Here is a 23,801-nt window from a genome sequence, read left to right as displayed (position 1 = left end):
TTAACAGCCTGGATAGTAAAGAGTGTGGCTTCCCTCATAGAAGATGGGTTTTTCATTTTGCCCTCTGCCTTCACATATGTTGGAGATATGTTGGCTCCCCGGAGATCATATAAAACTTACTATATGATAATCTAGGATGATAATTTTGTTAGCTTTTTCTCCATATTATATAAGAAAATCAAGAATATGTAGCATACGTAAAGTAAGTAAATAAATGATAAACATGAACACACCATATTTACGTGGAAACCCCAATTCTGGGGAAAAGCCACGGGACCGTAATTACGGCTTGAGTCTCTTTATTCATAATAAGTGTTAATACAATTGCTCAGGAAGTAGAGCTTCAAGTGATTTGCATTCCATGTCTTATGAATCTTCTTTCCTTCTATCGTTTCAAGTAAGCAAGTTCCAGTTCCAACCAACCTTCTTATCCGGTATGGCCCTTCCCAATTTGGACGAAGTTTCCTGATGCGCGTGGCGCCTAGTGTGAGCTTTTCTAAGACGATTAAATGTGTATTACGATGATTGCGCTAAAACTATGGATGTGATCTTTTAAATGTTCTAACTCCACTAGACACTACGATTACTTAGGGGCAAGTGTACCCCGTCGTATCAAGTAATAATCTGGTTAAGACCGGGTATCGAATCCACGGGATTTATAATTACAAGTATTAGACGACTCGATTTCGTATGTTATTTAAGCGGTGATTACTTTGGGGTAAAGTAGGATGCAACTACACACTATTCCTAACTATTAGCGACACAGATTTATGTGGCTAAAACCCTATGAAGTAGGATGAATAACGATAAGTTATAACCACGATAAATAACGACTCTAAATGTATACGGATAATAATTTACTCTTGTAAAGACGACTAAGTGTAGTAGGACCGACCCATGAAGCACTTAGACTACGTGATTCCTAGTCAAGGCGTGTCTAATGCGGGGGAATTAGAAACTAGGGCCCGTAAGTTCCGTGGCTTGTCAATTCCTACGATTTCCGGTTTGTCACTTCCGGTGAGGCAACACCTATATAACTCCCTAAGGATAGCCCGAATGGCGTCGGAAATCGCGTTCTCCTACACAATAATCACTTATCAATATCAAAACAAGTAGCAAACACTAACACGAAAAGGGAAATAGAGATTATAAATCATGAAATTATAAATATGGAATGTATATAAACGGAATACAACCAAGCCTAGTACATAGGAAGAGTACAAGCTAATTAGCACGTAAAAAGGGGAGAATCCGCCCTTGAAACTAGCTAACCGGACTCAAAGCCGTCTCCTAGGTCGTGGAGGTGGAACTCTCGAGCTTGGTGACGAATAGTGGAGCAGAACTTCGATGGAATGCCGGAACAACCAAACAAGCTCTCGAGGTGGAGAGTTTAGCTACAAAAACTGAATCTATACTACAACAATAATCAAAACAAGTATAGTTTGCTCTCTAATGTGTAATTGGGTGTGTCTAAATGGAGTTCAAGAGCTTCCTATTTATAAACATTAAGCAAGGGCAATGTTGTAACTTCACAAAGCACAAGTATGGAGCAACATTATTTGGTGCAGAAATCCCATGATACGCCCCGCGTAAGTGCCCATTCCGTTAGAAATCTCCTGCATGTGGACCAATTCCATGTCTTGTTGTCTCAAGCACGCCCTGCGTGGCTAAAGTACGCCCCGTGTGTTTGAGTCTCTGAAGTTTTATTGCTTGAATTGGAGCTTTTACGCCGTGCGTAGCTGAAGTACACCCCGCGTAAAAGAGTCCCTGAGCTTTTATCATTGAGGAATTGCCTGGTACGCCTCGCGTGTATGCTGATACGCCTCGCGTACGAAGAGTTCACTCAAGGAGACAGTGCAGTCTGACTTTCAGGATTAGGCCAATTATTTCCAACATGTGTCATACGCCCCGCGTAGGGTGGCATACGCCTCGCGTATGCTGAGTCAATTCCACATGGCGTCTGCGGATAAGGCAATTATTACTGACACCATGTTTCACGCCCCGCGTAAAGGATGATACGCCCCGCGTATTTGAGTAAATTTTTGCTCCTTGCTCGTACCTGAAATACAAATCTTGCGAGCCGAGTTAGCTTGACGTTTTTATTTCCTAAACTAATAAAAAACATGGAAAATTAACTGAAAGTATGAATTTTATTTTTATTTCTTTATTTTAATAAAACACTTTATTTTTGTAATTAAACTTATTTATTTTATCCAAAATCAACCCGTAAATCACGCTAAAAGATAGGGGTAAAATACCCCTATCAAACCTCCTCGGACTTTAAAGTTTTACTTGTCCTCAAGTAAAAGAAATCGAAAGACAAGGGATTGAGAAAATTAAGAAACAAACCGAAGGTTGGTTTTGCCAAGTGCGTGATTTCAAAGTTATGGTTTTATGCAAAGGTTTCGGTAAGTACCTACGCAAACAATTGAGTACGAAACTAGTTTGAAACCTCCATGATCAAGATTAATAGGCAATATTAACGGGGATTGATTATCTTTTGAGAACCCGATAGTATCTCACCAAGGGATTTCGCTCTTACGCTCAATTTTAGGTGGGTCGGTGTTTTAGCACTCTTCTTTGCACTTACTCGAGATCATGTTGAATTTGCATTTTCATCAGGGTTTTTCCTCCTAAAATATGGTTAGGCAACATTAAAAATGAACCCGGAGGGGGGTTGTAATGTGGGTGGCTTCTTTAGTGGTTAGTTTAAAGAAACTCGAGTTCAAAAATACCGTTTTGTGTTTGCACCGTGTTTTTGTTTATTTCAGCCTTGGCGAATTTTACAAAACATACTTCAAAATTGCTCGGGTGGAGCTTGAGAATGCCTTTTTATTTTTATCGTATCCTTTGTTTTGATAGAGGCACAAAAACAATATTTTGAAGGTTTATGGTGCTCGTTTGTTATGGCCGTGACTTTTTCCGAGTGATTTGGGTGCAAATTGATTTTGTCGGTATTCGAACAAGAGGAAAAAGGGTTAATGGTTAAAATGGTATTAACAAAAAAGTTGGTTAATAGGCTCGAAGGAGTTTCCTAATGTTTGATGAAAACGAGAAAAATAAATTAAGAAAAATTAGCCTAAGTGGGTTCGGTTTATCATCTATTGCCTTTTTACCAAAAATAAGTGTACTTAACCCGGTATTGGATGCAAATTCTATGAGTCGAGTGAAGTCAAGGCTCTCGAAAAATTGTGAAGGAATTGGAGTTCTCGTACGAACTCCTTTAGGCTCAAAAATACCTCACAAAGATTCGGGTTTAAATTGTGTACTATCAAATCTTCGCTAAATTCTCAACTATCCCGTTTTTATTGCCTTTTCAAAGTTCATTATGGAGATAACATTTGGGTTAAGGCTCAATGCCTTAGTTTAGTACTAACCTAAGCTTTGCACAAATTCCCTAATTTCAAAACCAAGACTAAAATTCCTTAATTAGATCATCCCCTTGTGTTGACGTCTTTTATTTTTGATGACAAATAACGGAACTTTAATTAATTTCCGAAGGACGGATAGCGTGTCGGGATAAATTTAAAAGAGTCAATAAAGTAGTTTAATTATTTTGTTGGTTATTTATTATTATTTTTTATTATTATTTTTGTTTTTGTTAGTGCAAAACAAACTGAAAGTGCGGGGTTGCACGGCCCTCCGCGTTATTTAAAATGACGCCTGTTCTAAGGACATCGTAAAAAGAAATCAAAACAAAAACAAAAATAAAGGCAAGGAAGGAAAAGAAGACCCTTAGTGGTCAGGAGCCCTACGCGAGGCGTGCCCAAGGGGGCGCCCCGCGTAGGGTGGCGTTTTTATCGCTTTTTGAGTCAGAGACTCAAATACGCGGGGCGCAGGGAGTGGGGAGTCCCGCGTGTTTGAGTTTCTGGGCATTTTATTTACGAAAAATGATGATCACGTGGGGCGTAAAGGTGAGTACGCCCTGCGTGAATGTTATTTATGGCAGAAAAACGGTGAAAAATAAACACAAAATATGAACGAAAACCATAAAAAGACATTACATAGATATTAAAACAGAAAGCAAAATTACAAGAAAGCAAAACGAACTAAAACAAAACAAACGAAAATAAAACGAATTAAAATAAACACGAAAACACAAAACAAAAAGAAACTATGGTTGTGGTGGAGGCGGATTGCCATGGATGTTAAAGTGGGTGTAGAAGGCGTTGGTGAATGCGTCAAAGTTAGCCCTATTCGCGTGCCTTTGAGCCTCGGAGGCATCGAAGCGAGCATCTAGGGCGTCGAAACGGGAGTCGAAATGGGCCCGATCACGATGTTGGTTATCCTCCAAGATATCCAACCGAGCATAGAGAGAGTTGAAGTCGTGGAGGGGTGGAGGACTAAAATTGAGACCCATGCTCGAGTCCGAGTCACCTTCCGCATTGGAATGGGCCGCCCCCGAAGTCTCGCCCGGGCCGGAGGTCGAACGCTTAAGAGACTTAAAAGCGTTCTTCTCCACTGGCCGAGGCAAAAGGCTCGGGAGGCGATCGGGGGCAGCTTCACCGAGAGCGGTGAGGGCGAAGATGGTGATGAGGTGGCCAAACCCGAGCTTGGCCCGCTTCCGGATGGGCGTGGAGTGGAGGTGAGCAGCCACGTGATAAGTGAGGTCATAGGTGAGCCTATTGGCACAATAGTAGAGGGCCAACAGTTCGTGCTTGTTGACCTTAGAGGACTCGGACTTCCCCGAGAAGTAAAATGAGATGAAGCGGTGGAGAAGTTGGAGGATAGGGTCGCAGATGAGAGATGGGCGGAGGTTGGAGATATCATAGTGCTCGGACCCGGTGATGGAGGTCCAAAACTCATGAGCGGCAACACCGTCGGGCAAACGGGATGTGCCCCCCTCCGCTTGATAAGTGAAATGGTGTTGGAGCCATTGAGTGTCAATGGAGAAGGGGCGGTTGTGGAGGCGGAAGTTGAAGAGGGCAGCTCCGGGGACGTTGTTGGAGGTGTGGGTGGTGTAGAACTCCACCACTAGCGACGGGTACACCCGCCGGTGCGTAGAGTAGATGTCGTACCAACAGAGGGCACAGAGGCGAGCTTCGAAGGGAATGCCCAAATCATATTGATCAAGCACGCTACGTTGGATATAGGGAAGCTCCATGATAGTGGTGGCACAAAGATCTTCGTACCTTTGGGCCTCCTCCTCGGTTAGGAGATGAAAAGGAGCCCGGTATTGGCGGGTGAGTGGCGGAGTTTCCTCCCATTCGGGAGGTGGAGGTGGTTGTTGGTTTTGTGCGGAACGGGAGGATCAGGCCCGAGTGGACCGTGGGGGACGCATGTCGGTGGTTTGCTTTCGCCTAACCATGGTGGGAGCAAGGGATAGAAAGAGTAGAAGATGAGTGTTGTGAAGAGTTAGGGTAATGAGTGAGGAAGAAAAAGGAGGAAAGGAAGGGTGTATATATAGGAGGGAAGTGGGTATCCAAGCAAAACTCGGGTCCCTAGGAGGGATACGCGCGGCGTGAAGCGGCCACGCCACGCCACGCGTATCCCACCTCTTGAGCGTTAATTACGCAATAGGGGTGCGATACGTGGGGCGTACATGGGGGTACGCCACGCGTAGTGCACCTCCTGCCCTTTTGGATGGAAGAAAAAGGCAGGGACGCGGGGCGTACAGGGGAGTACGCCGCGCGTAAAAACGAACTTGGAACAATCTTTTTCGTTTTTTTAGATGTATTTTGAATTTTTTTGGAGTTTTGATTTATGATGTTATTAATGAGGTGTTAATGTTTTTATGGTTTTTATGTTTAATTAATGTTTTTGTGTATTTTAATTTTGAAATTAAGAGGGTAGTTAATGCAAAATTTATTATGGAGGGAGGTTGAGGTTTTGAATTTGAAAAGGTAGAAGTTGATTGGAGAGGAGAAGAGGTGGAGTGGAGAAGTGGGGAAGATTTTTGGGGAAGAGAAATGATGGGAAGTTATGAAGAAAAAGCTGTCATGGGGAGTTGTGATTCACAACTCCCTGAGGATACGCGCGGCGCATCCCAGGGTACGCCCCGTGTGTCCTCTATGTGGCTCTTATTAAGACGAATTAGGGAAGGTACGCGGGGCGTGCCTATAGGTACGCCCTGCGTAGTGTGCCTTTTTTGTTAGAAACAGGAGCATACACACAACTACGCGGGGCGCAAGGGGTTGTACGTCCCGCGTATTTTAAAATTTTTGGATTAATGTGGGATTTGTTTTTCCTTTAATTTTATGAAAATAAAAGAAAATAGGATAAAATAAAATAAAGAGCAGTAGAGCAAAAGATGGAAATGAAAATAAAATAACAACAATTCAAGGGACAAAAAATAAATAAAAGAGAAAAGAGATAGAAATAAGTTTATAATACATATAGACAAGTGGTTCGAGAAATTCAAACCGATGCTACGTTTTGAGTCGAAGTAGCTCGACTTTCTCATACGGCGGCTCATTGCAAGGCGTCCGCGTTGGAGCTTGACGGGTCCGAACTTTCCCTATTCATGAGTGTTATCGCTTGTCCGGATTCTCGATTCTTACCCCGCGGGTTTTGTTCAGTGTTTGCCGGGAGGGTTCCTAGTGGCCTTTCCTGCTGTTGACGATTCAGGTGGGCTACTTGGCGGCTAAGATCCCTGCAAAACACTTCGCTATCGGAAAGACGGGTTAATATGTCCTTTAACAAAGACGTGACCGATTGGTCGTGTACATTGTTGGAAGGTGGAGCGTTCCGATTACCGGGCGCGACTTGTGATTGCCCGAGCCCGTTTTCTCGAAATTCTTGCTCAAAGCCGGATGGGGGCCTCAACACATTATTATTATTGCCATATGACAAGTTCGGGTGTTGGTACCGAGGCCGCCAACCGTTGTTATTATTACTGTGGTGGTGATAGGAGTTCAGATTAGGATTATACCTTGGATTTCCTCCTACGTGACTTACACTCTTGATGTCGCCAGCGAAAGGGCTACCGGCTTGGCAGTTGAGTCCGTCGTGGTCTCCACCGCAGTGATTGCACATCAGGACCTGTGCACTTTTGTTGAGGCTTAGCTGGGCAATTAATGAGTCAAGCTTCTTATGCATTTCTGCTATGGAGCTCTTCGGAGCCTCTTTCTCCACAGCAAACATTTGGTGTCACGACGGGCCGGCAAGCCGATCCTCTTGCCATTGCACGCTTTTCCTCGCGAGCTCATGAATGAGCTCATAGGCCTCACTAGCTGACTTCCGAAATAGATCCCCACCTGCAGCGGAATCAACAGTCGCACGGTTGGTGGGGGTTAACCCGTGGTAAAAAGTGCTTACCAAGTCGTGCTTCGGGATGTCATGGTGGGGGCAGTTTCGGAGCAACTTCCGGAACCTAGCCCAAGTTGCATGAAGGGCCTCGCATTCCAACTGCCTGAAGGACGTGATATCGGTCCGTAACTTGACTATTTTGGATGGCGGAAAATAGTAGGAAAGGAACTCCTTTTCGAGCTCCTCCCATGACGTGATGGATCCCGCCTCCAATGAGTGTAGCCATTCCAATGCCTGTCCTGTCAATGAAAAAGGAAACAATTTTAGTCTCACAGCCTCAACGGGAACACCATTTTGCCGAGAGGTATCGGCACACATAAGAAATTTATCCAAATGTTTGTTGGGGTTCTCATGGAGTTCCCCTCCGAATTGACCACATTGTTGTATCAGTTGGATCATACCGATCTTGATCTCGTATGTGTTGGCCGGGATCGTGGGAGCGACAATGCCATTACGATTTTAGGGACGATGCGGAGCAAGGATCTCCATTATCGAACGCGTATCATTGCCCCCGCGGATGTTGTTCACGTGCGGCCTTGGGTTTCCGTTGGGTTGGTTGACCTCGGCGTTGGGGTTTTCCATTCTCTCTCTACGTAACCTACAAAGAGTACGTTCAATTTCGAGATCAATAGGTACGAGAGAATCACTCTTAGATCGGGTGTGCATAAAGTAAAACAAAGATTATCATCAAGAAAGAATAATGTTAGTAAAAGTATATATAAACAATTTATACAAAAAGAATGCTTAAACTAACAATGAAACGTTTTTGTCTAATATTGTAGGAGATTATAAATCCCCGGTAACGGCGCCAAAAACTTGATGCGCGTGGCGCCTAGTGTGAGCTTTTCTAAGACGATTAAATGTGTATTACGATGATTGCGCTAAAACTATGGATGTGGTCTTTTAAATGTTCTAACTCCACTAGACACTACGACTACTTAGGGGCAAGTGTACCCCGTCGTATCAAGTAATAATCCGGTTAAGACCGGGTATCGAATCCACGGGATTTATAATTACAAGTATTAGACGACTCGGTTTCGTATGTTATTTAAGCGGTGATTACTTTGGGGTAAAGTAGGATGCAACTACACACTATTCCTAACTATTGGCGACACAGATTTATGTAGCTAAAACCCTATGAAGTAGGATGAATAAAGATAAGTTATAACCACGATAAATAACGAGTCTAAATGTATACGGATAATAATTTACTCTTGTAAAGACGACTAAGTGTAGTAGGACCGACCCGTGAAGCACTTAGACTACGTGATTCCTAGTCAAGGCGTGTCTAATGCGGGGGAATTAGAAACTAGGGCCCGTAAGTTCCGTGGCTTGTCAATTCCTACGGTTTCCGGTTTTTCACTTCCGGTGAGGCAACACCTATATAACTCCCTAAGGATAGCCCGAATGGCGTCGGAAATCGCGTTCTCCTACACAATAATCACTTATCAATATCAAAACAAGTAGCAAACACTAACACGAAAAGGGAAATAGAGATTATAAATATGGAATGTATATAAACGGAATACAACCAAGCCTAGTACATAGGAAGAGTACAAGCTAATTAGCACGTAAAAAGGGGAGAATCCGCCCTTGAAACTAGCTAACCGGACTCAAAGCCGTCTCCTAGGTCGTGGAGGTGGAACTCTCGAGCTTGGTGACGAATGGTGGAGCGGAACTTCGATGGAATGTCGGAACAACCGAACAAGCTCTCGAGGTGGAGAGTTTAGCTACAAAAACTGAATCTATACTACAAAAATAATCAAAACAAGTATAGTTTGCTCTCTAGTGTGTAATTCGGTGTGTCTAAATGGAGTTCAAGAGCTTCCTATTTATAAACATCAAGCAAGGGCAATGTTGTAACTTCACAAAGCACAAGTATGGAGCAACATTATTTGGTGCAGAAATCCCATGATACGCCCCGCGTGAGGTGGTCTACGCCCCGCGTAAGTGCCCATTCCGTCAGAAATCTCCTGCATGTGGACCAATTCCATGTCTTTGTTGTCTCAAGCACGCCCTGCGTGGCTAAAGTCCTCCCCGTGTGTTTGAGTCTCTGAAGTTTTATTGCTTGAATTGGAGCTTTTACGCCGTGCGTAGCTGAAGTACGCCCCGCGTAAAAGAGTCTATGAGCTTTTATCATTGAGGAATTGCCTGGTACGCCTCGCGTGTATGGTGATACGCCTCGCGTACGAAGAGTTGACTCAAGGAGACAGTGCAGTCTGACTTTCAGGATTAGGCCAATTATTTTCGACATGTGTCATACGCCCCGCGTATGCTGAGTCAATTCCACATGGCGTCTGCGGATAAGGCAATTATTGTTGACACCATGTTTCACGCCCCGCGTAAAGGATGATACGCCCCGCGTATTTGAGTAAATTTTTGCTCCTTGCTCGTACCTGAAATACAAATCTTGCGAGCCGAGTTAGCTTGACGTTTTTATTTCCTAAACTAATCAAAAACATGGAAAATTAACTGAAAGTACGAATTTTATTTTTATTTCTTTATTTTATCAAAACACTTTATTTTTGTAATTAAACTTATTTATTTTATCCAAAATCAACCCGTAAATCACGCTAAAAGATAGGGGTAAAATACCCCTATCATTTCCCTTCTTCCAAATGTGCCTTGGTTATGGCGGTCTTTCTCAGAACAAGATCTCCTTCTATTAGCATTCTTTCCTTCACCCTCGAGTTGTAGTAACGGGATACTCTTTGTTGATATGCTGCCAGCCGTATGCACGCTTGATCTCTATGCTCATCTATCATATCCAAGTTATCATGCACTGCATCAGAATTTGGTTCCTCCTCGAAATTAACCATTCTCGGTGAGATAGCTCCAATCTCAACATGGATCAGTGCTTCTGTTCCATAAGCTAGACTGAACGGGGTTTCTCCAGTTGGGATTCTCTTGGTGGTTCTATATGCCCAAAGGATTGAGGGAAGCTCATCTTCCCATGCCCCTTTTGCCTTGTCTAAGCGCATTTTTAAGCCTTCTAGGATCGTTCGGTTGCTTTTTTCTACTTGGCCATTGGCTTGTGGGTACGCTACCGAAGCAAAACTGAGTTGGATATGAAGCCTTTCATAAAAACCTTTGAATGAATCACAATCAAACTGTTTTCCTCTATCTATAATTATCACTCTTGGTATTCCAAACCTGCATATGATGTCTTTCCATACCATAGTTTCTATTTTCCTTGCAGTGATGGTAGCTAATGGTTCTGCTTCGATCCATTTTGTGAAATAATCGGTTGCCACTATCAGAAACTTTCTTCCTCCTGTTGCTAGGGGAAAAGGTCCTAGCAGATCTAATCCCCATTTTACAAATGGAGTTGGTTCAATGGAGGTTCTTAAGAGCGCGATTGGAGCATTTTGAATGGTTGCAAATCTTTGACATTTATCACATGTTTTAACCTTCTTCAAAGCATCATCCCTCAAGGTGGGCCAGAAGAACCCGCTACGCAGCACTTTACTTGCTAAGGCCCTTGATCCCAAATGTTGTCCGCATATCCCTTCATGTATTTCGGTTAGAGCATAATCTGCCTTCTCTGGACCCAGACACTTCAAAAGTGGCATTGAGAAACCTTTCTTATAGAGGACATCATCTATCAAGGTGAAACGTGCTGCTCTCATCTTCAATTTCTTTACCTCTGTAGCTTCAATTGGAAGCTCCCCTGTCTTCAAGAATTTCACAAATGGTGTTCTCCAATCTTGTATTTCTTCAGTACATGCTACAATCTTTTCCTCTATGCTTGGCCTCTTCAGTTCTTCCAAATGCACTATCCTTCCTTTCGTTTCCATTGACGATGCAAGCTTTGATAAAGCGTCTGCATGGCTATTAGAGGACCTATTGATTTGTAGCAACTAGAAATCTTCAAACCCTTGAGATAAAGATTTAACCTTTCGTAGGTATTTAATCATGATAGGTTCCTTCGCTTCATACTCTCCGTTGAATTGCTGAACCACCAACTGTGAATCACTGTGAGCTATAATCTTTTGAACTTGTAATTCTTTGGCAAGCTTCATTCCTCCTATAAGGGCTTCGTATTCTACAATGTTATTTGAACTTGGAAAAGCGAAACGTAAAGAGTATTCGATTATCTCTCGTTTGGGAGATATCAATACTATTCCTGCTCTACTTCCCGTTGAACTTGATGCTCCATCAACGAATAATTTCCATGTGTGCTCGTTCTCTCTTGCCACTCTTCTTTCTCCAGTACATTCCACAATGAAATCGGCTAAGGCCTGTCCCTTGATTGCTTGTCTAGGCTCAAAGTTGATGTCGTATTCTCCTAACTCGATTGCCCATTTCGTAAGACGTCCGGAGCATTGAGGTTTTTGCAATATTTGCCTTAGAGGCTGATCGGTTAATACGACTATGGAATGAGCCTGAAAATAATGTCTTAACTTTCTGAAGGCCATTACTAGTGTAAGAGCGACCTTTTCTGCAAAAGGGTATCGAGGCTCCGCTCCTTGGAGTACCTTACTGACGTAGTAAATTGGCTTGTCAATTTTTCCTTCTCTTTTTAATAGAACTGCACTCAAGGCCACCTTGCTCACTCCCAAATATACAAACAATATTTCACCTGGCTCTGGTCTTGTCAACAATGGTATTTTCTTCAAGTAATCTTTTAGATCTTCAAAAGCTTTTTCACATTCAGTTGTCCACTGGAAGTTTTTCCCTGCTCTCAAGGTTTTGAAGAAGGGTAGGCTTTTTTCAGCTGATTTAGATAGAAATCTATTCAACGATGCTAACCTTCCTGTCAAACGTTGAACTTCCTTGATGGATGCAGGAGGCTTCATCTCGGAGATGGCTTGGATCTTTTCTGGATTTGCTTCAATACCCCTTTCAGTTATCATGTAACCCAAGAACTTTCCCGACCGCACTCCGAAAGTACATTTGTTAGGGTTTAACTTTATATTATGGGTTCTCAGCACGTCAAACACCTTGTCAAGCTTTTCTGTATGTGCTTCTCCTTTCTTACTTTTAATGATCATATCATCTACATAAGCTTCCACGGTGTTGCCCAACAAAGGCTTGAAAACTTTATTTATCATCCTTTGATAGGTTGTTCCTGCATTTTCAAGTCCAAAAGGCATAACCCTGTAGCAGTATGTGCCCTTCTCGGTGATAAATGATGTCTTTTCTTCATCAGAGGGGTTCATTTTTATTTGATGGTACCCCATGTATACGCCGACGAAGCTCAATAGTTCGTATCCAGATGTTTCATCCACCATTTTGTCAATTTGAGGTAAAGGATATGAATCTTTTGGGCAAGCCTTGTTTAGATCGGTGAAATCTATGCACATTCTCCATTTTCCGTTGGGTTTCTTCACCATCACAATGTTTGCAAGCCAATCGGGGTAATGAACTTCTCGAATAAAATTTGCTTCAAGCAACCTGTCAACTTCTTCTTTTAGGGCTTTTTGCCTCTCTGGTGCTATTCTTCTATTCTTTTGCTTGATTGGCTTGATGTTTGGATCAACATTCAAGTGGTGGGAAGCTACATTCAAGCTTATGCCGGGCATATCTGTAGGAACCCAAGCAAACACGTCCATGTTCCTCCTAAGACATGCTATTACTTCATCCTTGACTTCTTCCGCCATTTTACTTCCAACATATGTTATTTTTTCTGGATCATCTTCTGTCAGCGGTATTGCTTCAACATCTTCAACTGGTTTTGGCTTTGGTTTATTGTCAGACTCTTCAAAAATCGCCATTTTCTCTGTACTTGCACTATGTTTTCCTTTAACAGAAGAAACGTAGCAATTGCGAGCCTTCTTTTGATCTCCTCTCACTTGTCCTATGTCGTTCGATGTTGGAAACTTCATCAGTAAGTATCCTGGTGATATCATGGCTCCCATGCCAATAATTAATGGTCTTCCCAGTATCACATTGTAGGCTAGAGATACAGATCTTACTACCATAAAATTCACCATCCTTGTAACATTACAAGGCTCATCGCCTAATGTGATTGGTAATTGGATAGACCCTTCCACTTGGACGGCTTCCCCCGAGAAGCTAAAGAGTGGGGCTGACACGTTCTTCAATCTATCTAGAGATAGATTCATCTTCTTAAAACAATTCCAATAGAGGAGGTTGACTGAACTCCCACTGTCAATGAGAATTCTTTCCACCGAGAACTTCATTATGGTAGCAGAAACCACCATTGCATCATCATGGGGTATCACTACATTTCCTTGATCCACCGGGGTAAAGGTTATGGACTCTTCTTCTTGGGCTTTCGTCACATTGTTGACTTCATAAGCTTGTCTAGCATAAGCCTTCCTCGATGAAGAGGATTCACCGGCTAAAGTTTCCCCTCCAGAGATAACATTTATGGCTGGGTACGCCGGCTTGTTATCAAGGGGCATGGGTTTATCCTTCTTATCCTCCTTCCCTCTAGCGTATGTTCGACCATCCTTCTCTCTGTTTTCCAAATACCTGTCTTCTTTGGGATGTTGTGGCTTTTCCCTTCTCCACATTTCTGCATAGACAAAATTTTCAAGCTTACCTTGTCGTACCAATGACTCTATTTCATTCATCAATTGCCTACATCGATCAGTTGAGTGACCATGAGTCTTGTGGAATCGACAATAAGCATCTGTCAATCTGCCCATCGTCCCATTAGCCTTTGGGGGGAATGTAAGGAGTCCGCTTCTTTCAATGGCTGCCAGGATATTAGAACGTGGTTGGAGTAAGGGTGTGAAATTCTCATATTTCGGCCTTGGTACATGTCTTGCTTCATTCCTTCTTCCCTTCTTTACATCACCAATCTCGTCCCTTTCCTTTCTTTTCCTATCTTGATTTTCCCTCGTTTCTATGTTCTTCATCACATCCTCGGAAAGGATGAATTTATTGGCCCGGCTGAACAAATCTCCCAAGGTTGAGGGTTGATCATAAGAAAGGGATTTCTGGAGATCTCTCGATCTCGTTCCTTGGAGTATTCCAGCCACTGCCATTCCAGCTTGGAGATCCTGAATCTACAGAGTTGCAACGCGAAACCTCTCTATGTAATCCTTCAAACTTTCCTTTTCATCTTGCTTTATTGTGAGGAGATACGTTGCATCTTTCTTCCTTCTGGTGTTGATGATGAATGCTTTTATGAATTCTCTTCTCAGTTGATCAAAGTTGGAGACAGAGCTTTCCTTTAAGCTATTGAACCATGCGCGGGCATGATCTGATAGAGTGAGGGAGAAAGCTCGACACATTATGGCATCTTCCCATCCATGTAATAGCATTACCGCTTCATAACTCTGTATATGATCGTAGGGATCACCCTTTCCGGAATAAGTGGCGAGTTGAGGCATCTTGAATTTTTGAGGAAGAGGTTTATTCATGATCTCTCCCGAAAAAGGAATTTTCCTTGCTGCTTGTGTGTCATTGCTCGGAACTAATTTCTTTTGTTCTAGCACCTTTTCAATCATCTTCTTAAGGTCTACTGTCTCTTTCGCGTTGAACATGGATTCTTCCCCGATTTTCTCATGTGCCTTTGAATTTTCTTTGTAAGAACTTTCCACAACTTCATGGATATTTAAGTGGTTTCCCTTGCGCTTCCCTCCTTCACGTGGTTCTGAGATTTCATCGCGTGGTAACTCGACCTCAGGACCATTTTCCTTGTTTCGAAACTCTTTGTCTCGCATTTCTTCTTGGACAAAAAGCATTAACTCTTGGAGCTGATTATTATTTTCTTCAAATTTTTTCTTCAACTCTTCATAATCCGCCAAGGGAACGGTAGGTGGATTTGTTCTCGACGGCCCATGTTGGTCTTCCACGTTTTCAACACATTCTTCTTCGTTGGTTGGATGTGCATCGTGTTCGTTCGGAATATGGGATGCTTGAAAAGGTGAAACTTGAGATTTCTTGGGAGGCATCTTTTTATTACGAAAAGTGAATAATGTTGAATGAATGACTTTTTGATCTTTTCCCACAGACGGCGCCAATTGTTGTAGCCTGAACTAAATAATGAATTTGTAAGACGGGAGATCAATCGTTGAACCTCTGAAGGAAGGCGGTCCTTCCAATCAGGATAATGACAGTCGAACTTCCCTGAGGATCGAACCTCCTGGATGAAGGTTGAATTAACATCCCTGGATGAAGGTTGAACGTCTTCGGATGAAGGTTGAACGTCCCTGGCGAAGGTTGATCTTCCTTGAGGATTGAACCTGTTACAGTGTGGGAAGCGGTCTTCCCACAAACGCTCCGATGCTTAAGTCAGATACCGTTAAATATCGTATTCTCTCTAAAAACCAACCCCTTCCTCTTCAGCTTTAAGCCTATTTATAGGAATCAGGGTGGAAGTTACATGTGAGCTATCGGTAAAAGATCGTGGTGGAGTACGTGGATAGTGGTTATATCAATTAGTAACACAATAAACTATTTAGATATAATTAATATTTGGAAATCTAATGTAACAATTAAATAACGAAAAACTAGTATTTTCAAATAATTTGATAAGTGATAGTGAAATTAGTCTTGTTTGAAGACTTTAGGTCTAAAATTTTATTATTTCCTACATTAATAATAAATTTGCACTCTATCAAAAACCATATGAATTTCAACATTAACGGAACTTATTATTTAATTACCAATTCAAGTCGCTTAAGCTAGAGATTTTGTGTTCAATTTTTTGTATATGCAGAAAATTCTAAAGGGTGTCTGACAAGTTTCGAAGAGAAAAACTGGAGAAACTATAATAAAAACTTATTACTTAATTTATTACAAATTAAAATTATTCACACAATCAATTCAAACTTATTACTTTATTACAAATGAAAATTATTCACATAATCAATCCAAACTTAACTAATATCAGTAAATTACTCCTTATCTTTTCTTTTTGACGTAAAATATAATTCATTTTTTGTGGATTTAACCACTAATATTTTGTAGTTCGAAATAAGATTGTTTACAGTTTTTCTATTCCCACGTGTTTTCAAGTTGTTAAAAATACAAATATAGAAACACAAACTAGATGAACAATGTTATGTTAATTCAGTTTTATTTTCAAACATGACAGATAAACATACTAAGAATACACCAAGGAAAGATCAGATCGGCCGGCTTGCAATTAGAACCCTAGAGCTATTTCATTTTAGTTGTAATACACCAGGTGTAATACACATTTGTTTATGTTTACTCAATTGTTTGTGTTCTTGTTCTGGAATTTTTAAAATTGGTTCAATGTTTATTCATGGATATAACATGCTAATGCTGAATGCAATACAAGTTATTGACAGATTAATGAATTTATGCACAGTAACCTGTCTCCGCGGATTCTGTTTCTGTGTCAGTTTCCGTTTCGATTTCCGTTTCTGTTTCCAGTTTCCATGCTACATAGACTGTGACTGATCCCTGTGTCTTGGGTTTAGGTAAAGTTTCTTTTTACATGTGGCCATAAACTCAAACTCACACATTTGTGTTTGAGCAGCCCCTCAGACCAATGAATGATCAACACAAAACTCAAACTCAAACATTTCATCTAAAAATCACTGAATAGATTGAATAACCTGAAACAATTGATCAAGTTGTAAAGGTTTGGTCAGCTGAAAATCCGTTCCAGCATCAATACTCTTGCGTGCTTCCCTTATCAATTTTGTCGCCTTATATCCTTCCATTTTTGGCATCAAATTACTCTCTACTGTCAATTAAGATAAATCAGATCAAATTTATGTATAGATTTTTACCTCACAGTCCACGAAAATGTAATCATAAATAAATGATTTTGAACAATTTGTTTCTTTCCACTTGGCTTCCAAAGTGCTGAGTACTTGATGTACAGCTTCTTCTCCATTTGAGCATAAGTGTTTTCCCTTTCAATGGCATTTCTGTGTCTGTTATTATCTCTTCCTGCCAGAAGCAACTCACTTGAGCTTTCGTGGTACTGGACTCGATAATCTCAACAGCTTGAAAGCGAAGACAGAACTTGAATAAAGCGAGAAACCATGAAAAGGTTTTGTATCACCTGATTACTTTCTTCATATCCTCTATTCCGCTTAGCTTTCCAGAAACCCTGATCTTCTAACGACAAACTTACAAGTGAATTTCTGAGTCTCGTTCCTGAATCTAGAAATGGTTCTATAAAAATCATAGCAGGAACTAGCTACATTAGAATCAATCACAAAGACAATGATTATTAACGGACTGTTGTTGCTATAATGTTCAAATTCTTTTATTTATTTCTTCAACACTTTCCTCCTTTCGTCACCAAAAATGCAAATTATCATATGAGATCCTTCAGGTTTAGGTGACATGAATCGGAAGTGTTGAAATCCAGGGGAGGAACAATTCTTCAATCTCAGCAACTTATTGTTCACATGTGGATACAAAGATATTGAACCTGAAGCAATTACCTCTTTCTCCATATTATACTAATGTTTTATCATCACCATAGTAAAACTCCAACTCCTATGTAAAATGCAGTATGCAAATCAAAGGTCCACTGCACAACATGGCTTCAGAAGTACAAAAAATGACCGTTGTTTTTATTGCCTTTAGGGTCCGATTTTAAACCGTTGCAGTTATTAGTGACGCCATTGCCTGGCATCAGTATCTTAATATTGGCAACGGTTTCTAACTAAGACCACCAATAGAATCGATTTTAATAAAAAACCGATGCCAAAGAGGCAACTGTTTAGAAAAAAAACCAATGCTCTGAGCCGAAGCCAATTTGGCATCGGTTTTTTATTAGAAACCGTTACCAAATACCAAAAGCTTGTCAGAACTACATTATTATTATTATTATTATTTTTGGATTGAAGGGAGCTATATTGTTATTATTATTAATGCCCACAAATTCCATACAGAATCTGTGTTCTGCTTCTAAAAGCTATATACAAACAGCTTAATTAAAGTAGTTCAACTATGCACTCTATTGAATCACAAAATGTTCAAAAGGAAGTGGCTCATGAGACCAAACCTCAAATTTATGTACAATAAAATTTGGTGGCATCTCGTGCACATCTTAAGTGTACAACAACTAGCCCATGCCTGCTGAAACCATTCAAGTCAAGTTTTGTATCAAAGTAAGGCAATCAAATAGCACATCCTTGTGAAATGTTCTCATTCTGTTGATTACTTGAATCTACCCTCTTGTTATTCTGCTCATTATCAGTATTCCTAATTCCCTTGTATCTTCCCTCAGAAAAGCTGCTAGTACTTTCTCGGTGGACTCCAACTCTCATGGATAGATCATTGCAACTTTTGTCTGGAGAAAATATTCTCCTTTCTGCATTGCTTCCCATAAACATTTTGTCTTTAAGATGTTCACTCCACTTGAATTCGGTTTGATGTAGCATGTTCAGCATTTCTTGTTCCTTTTGAGATCCTTCACAGGAGGTTAGACAACTATCCATTGAACAATCCGTGGGCAGAGCTGCCTGTATTTGCTGGGGGCATCTTGTAGTTCTTTCAGCTCAGAAAATGCAGAACTAAGGCATTGAGTTGATACTTTGGACACTAAGTCAGAGAGTTGAACTTTGGCCGCTTCGAGTCCCATAGTACCTAAATTCTGCCTTCCCAGAGTTTCTTGTGCTTTCTCTAGAACTGCTTGTAGATATTTTCCTTGAGCTTCTACCCGCAGCTATAAATGTCGCTATACCTAAATGTCGCTATAAATGTTTTTACAATCTTATGTTGCTTACCTCTAATTGCTCATGTAGCCTTCTTTGCACTTCAATTTGCATCTGCAGTGCTTCACTGATGTGTAAGCTTCTGCATGTAAATAAGCACAAGGTTTGTTTTCCATGTAAGAAACTCAGAGTTTTCAGCATCAATTTTTTTTTCACAAAACTCATTATGCATCGTGAAACAATAAAAGTAAAAAGTATATTCCAACAACCCACAAGTTCACAATTTCAGTCAAACTAAAAAAATTCTACTTTGTTCAATCTAAAACCCAAAATACTAATCAAGTGGTTCCTGATTGGATTTTCAATGTCATCTTCCTGGATTCCTAATCATTGGGATGCCATTGAATTTCATTTCGTATTCAACTCCAACTTTTTCTTCCTAATATATTCAATTGCATTCAGCCAACTACCACCACCTATCCAGCGACAACGTATAAAAGAAAGCATAAATCATATTAAAAGGAGTGGGGGAAAATAATTGTAGCATACAAAATGTAAGCACAAAGGACTAACCTAGTTCATAAGCCGTATCGGCCACTTTTGCAGCAATATTTGCCAAATCTTTCTGATGTTAGTGAATGGTGGGCATATGAGTCATTTGTCATAGTTCTCCTCGGTCACCTCTGAAGCCAAAGCTTCTGCTGCAACGAAATAAATCATAAACATTGATCTCATTAAACAACAAGAAATACTACTTCATTAACCATATTTAACAATATACTTATGCATGATGCTTTCTATAACTTTGTTAGAACTTGAAAATCAAGTTCCCTGTAGCCACTTTGAGGTAAATCTGCAAACATTTTGGTGGCTTTTGTCCACTTACATGCTGCCAGAAGCATATCATCGTGAACACGGATTGTACATGACATGATTAAACCAAGACCAAATCCAGGAAATATGTATGCATTGTTTCCCTGAAGGACAAGGAAAATTAAATCAAAGTCATTTTCCAATGGATAAATTATTTGAACATGAAAAATCATCCACAATGTTGACAACTCTTACCTGACCAGGCACATAAACTTTGCCCTCATATTCAAAAATGGCAAATGGGCTTCCACTAGAAAAAATGGCACTAAAATTTATGAAGATAAAGAATTGTTGTAAGAGAGCCTTCTTAAACCATGTCTTAATAAATAAAATAAGCAACAGTTAGATCCTGATAGTAGTTCAGTAAGTTGTTCCAGCCAAACCCCCATATACAAAATGGACAAAGGCGTCCCCACCCACATTTGCCCTATACCTATACAAAATGGACAAAGGCATCATGTATAGACGCTGAAAGCAAATACACATCACAATTTTAATCTACAATAGCTTAAGAATAAATGAAATTCTAATCACAACAGATGATCAAAACAGAGTACAGAAATGATTTAATTGTGTAGTTTTACTTTAAGCAAACCTCATGATAATACTAAGAAGGAACGACTAAGGGGTGCCGAGGAGGAAAATGAGAAATTTGGGCAACACATCCAAGATGCAAAATTATTTAAAGAGAAACACTTATTATCCACAAGATAAAAATATTAATGGGAAGATGGAGACCACCAAAAGAGCAGGGCTCAACTCATGATTTCACAAAGTTAGAAATGCATATGAAAAAAATTCAACTGGCAATATAAAGGTGAAATGAAAGATGAAAAGATTTTGGAATTTTATTCAGAATTGCAGCCATATGAATTATGTAAACAGGCCAAAACATACCAAATGAACTGGATTTATTAAGCCAATGATTTTCTTTTAAGTAGGGTCGTAAATTGATCAGAAAACGAATAGCATTTGACAAAGGAATTTTATCATACAACTTAACAACACAATGAACCAATCAATAAAAACAAAAACAGTTCAACGTTTTTCCGTTAAATGCTTCAGATTTAAAGAAGAAATTACTAATTTAAACCTCAACTTACATGCAATTTCTTATCATCTTCATTCGCTTATCATCTTCGGTGTCAGAAAGGGTAGTTTTCGCCGACGACGTTCTGCAATCCAGGGGAGGAACGATTGCATATCCTTTTTTGTTCATCTGAGTGCATAAAAAAGTATAAAAAAAATTAACAAACATTAGCCAATATATATAGTTCTCTTTTCTTTTGTTTTATTAATTTATTAATGGATATATCTTCCATTAGCTAATTTAATTTGCCCTATTGCTAATAGAATATACTGGGGTGGTCTGGGGATTTGGACAGAAAGATTAATTTGACATAAAGATTGAAAATAAAATGCTAAAATAATGGCATACATGATATCTCGTGTAATGAAAATAAATAAGTGCTTAACAGGAAAAGGAACATTTAAGAATTATGTTAAGATTAATATGCTAGTATAACCAATTGACTCATTGATTGGCTAATTGATTAATTGAATTAACAGATGGATTTCTAACTGATAGATCAATTTGATCGTTTCAATTATTTAGCTTAACCAATCAACTGAGGTCGGTTGATATCTGTCAGATATTAAAGTGAACCTTTAACAATCAGCTTGAGCTTTTAGTTCAAACCGTTCCATGACAATATCTAAATATACAGTCAATAAGGATTTCCTAATCCGTTTCCAAACTGATTAAAAACTGACTAAATAAAAAATATATGTAAATAAATTTCTAATTAAGGGTGAAAAAAGATAGTAGAATACTAGATTTTAGCTTAATTAATTAGTACATTAAAAACAATAATAATAATAAAAATAAAAGTTATTACTAGCCAAGTACCTTGTGTCATTATTTGGTCGTTGAAAATTGGTGTAACCACTTAATACACCGGATTGTCCATGGTGGAAGTGCGGTACAGAATTTCTAGTTGAACCTTCATGACAAGGATAACAAGTGAAGCTAAAGCTGGAGGTGCTTGAAGTAGAGAAATTTTCTCTATGTCCTTGTTGGAATGTGCTCAATGGTTTTTGAGGGAATAGGATGTTAATTTCCTTCATTAAGGAGGAATTATAGCCTGTTACAAATGATGACCGAAGTATCCTTTCTACAGTTGCATATGATGACTATAAACCTCTTTCTGCAACCTTCTTATAACCTGTATTTCTGAAAAAAAAGAAAAAAAAATAATTAATTTCATTCTTTTTCCATTATTCAAGGACAATATAAAGATAAATTTACCCACCTGTAAATGTCTAGCAGCATTTTCTTTAGTGAGCCCTTGAACATTCATAAACTCGAAATCTCTTTTCGGGAACAGCCTCTGCACGAATCAAATAATTCACCTAATTAAAAGGGACGGACCCAAGGGGAGACCTGCGAGGGGGTTTGAGCACCCACTAATCGTCAGCAAACCACGTAAAAACAGTGTAAGCCACACCACATCATTGTAAACCGGATAAGCCACACCACATCATTTAGTCATTAACCACATAAAAAAATACAATTATGGAATGGAAATACAAAACAAATAAAAGTTCTGATGCAGCTAACTTCATTGTAGGGAGGGAATCTATTCAAAGAACAATGGGAAATTTAGGCAACACATGCAAGATGCAAAATTATTTAAAGAGAAACACTTATTATCCACAACATGAAAAATATTCATGGGAAGATGATGGAGACCACCAAAAGAGCAGGGCTCAACTCTTGATTTCACAAAATCAGACATGCATATATGAAAAAAATTCAACTGACGATATACAGGTGAAATGAAAAGATTTTGGCATTTTATTCAGAATCGCAGCCATATAGCACTTGTGTAGTTTTACACTTCAAGCTCTTTATGAACTGAAAAAAATCGTTTTTCGTTAAATGCTTCAGATTTAAAGAAGAAATTACTAATTTAAACCTCAACTTACTTGCAGTTGCTTATCATCTTCCGTGTCAGAAAGGATAGTTTTCGCCACCGACGACATTCTGCAATCAGTGCTAGTGCTAGAATATCCTTTTATGTTCATTTGAGTGCCGTGAAGATCTGCTGATGCAATCACATCTTGACATGAATATTCTTGTTTCTTACAATACAAATGCAAGAAAAGACTTAATGCAACTTATACTTGAGAAAGTTCAATTAAGAAGGACTTAATGCAGAAAAGCTTTCACCAAATCATTTAAAGCAATTGGTTGCTGCGTATGGTTAATCAAATAGCATAGCAAATTAGCAACATGCCAATATAATTAAACTAATGAAATCAAAGTAATTAGAATTAGCAATATACCTAATTATTGATGGAAGAAATTAGAATTAGCAACTCAAAAGCATCTTAATTGGAAGGATTGTCAAATAGCATAACAATCAATTAAATGGAAGAAATTAGAATTCAACATCGGGTCCATCTTAACTTAACTCAAAATCATCTTAGTTTAATGGAAGAAATTAGAATTCAACTAAATGCAAGGAAAGACTTAATGCAACTTATACTTGAGAATGTTCAATTGAGAAGGACTTGCTTTCACCAAATCATTTAAAGCAATTGGTAGACTATACCTGAATATTCAATTAAATGGAAGAAAATTAGAATTCAATTAAATGGAAGAAACTCAAAAGCATTTTATTAGAATTAACAATCAGAAAGCACTGCAGAATTAAAATTACCTGTGTGAATTGCGAGCAACAATTGAAGAAAGGAGGACAAAGAAGAAGCGCAGAACTGAACTGAATGGCAGCCGCAGGGTGAGGGTTTCCTTCTCTCAAGATCGCTCAGTGGGAAAAATTAGGGCTTCAAAGTAATTAACAATCTGTAATTTAAAGAGAGACAAAATAGTTGTAACTAAAGCATTCAATTTAGATTATTTTAATTTTGTAATATATAATATTATATATATAATTTTAAAAAAAAAAAAATTTGCCCCATTCTCTTGACTGTAGCGTGGGCAATTAGTACGGACCACTTAAACCAAGTTTTGGAGGCTAACTGGTCACTTAAGGTCGGATTAATGGCCGAACAAGACATTTTAAGTAAATTTTGGGGTTAATGAGTTAA

At 39.5% G+C, this 23,801-nt stretch overlaps 1 protein-coding gene and 1 pseudogene across 2 annotated transcripts; both read right to left on the bottom strand.

The window, feature by feature from the left end:
- Window positions 1-18,106: 18,106 nt before the first annotated feature.
- On the bottom strand, window positions 18,107-19,040 carry LOC136229070 (myb-related protein 2-like; annotated as a pseudogene).
- Window positions 18,729-23,533, bottom strand: LOC136230610 (NADP-dependent malic enzyme 4, chloroplastic-like). Of its 2 annotated transcripts, none has more exons than XM_066019734.1 (9): window positions 23,414-23,533; window positions 22,677-22,792; window positions 22,001-22,131; window positions 21,598-21,921; window positions 20,792-20,907; window positions 19,884-19,953; window positions 19,702-19,792; window positions 19,389-19,516; window positions 18,729-18,957 (listed from the first exon to the last, which is right to left on the bottom strand). In XM_066019734.1, the coding sequence occupies exons 5-8, from the start codon at window positions 20,905-20,907 to the stop codon at window positions 19,470-19,472; spliced, it is 324 nt and encodes a 107-aa protein (XP_065875806.1). In that variant the 5' UTR covers window positions 21,598-21,921; window positions 22,001-22,131; window positions 22,677-22,792; window positions 23,414-23,533; the 3' UTR covers window positions 18,729-18,957; window positions 19,389-19,469. The 2 variants fall into 2 exon arrangements, with proteins under 2 accessions (XP_065875806.1, XP_065875807.1); XM_066019735.1 differs by having other exon boundaries at window positions 19,389-19,513.
- Window positions 23,534-23,801: the final 268 nt, after the last annotated feature.

Source organism: Euphorbia lathyris, chromosome 5, assembly GCF_963576675.1.
Source record: "Euphorbia lathyris chromosome 5, ddEupLath1.1, whole genome shotgun sequence".
In the NCBI taxonomy this organism is placed as follows: Eukaryota; Viridiplantae; Streptophyta; class Magnoliopsida; order Malpighiales; family Euphorbiaceae; genus Euphorbia; species Euphorbia lathyris.
The sequence above is the reverse complement of the archived record's forward strand: the minus strand, read 5'-3'. Positions and strand labels throughout refer to the sequence as shown.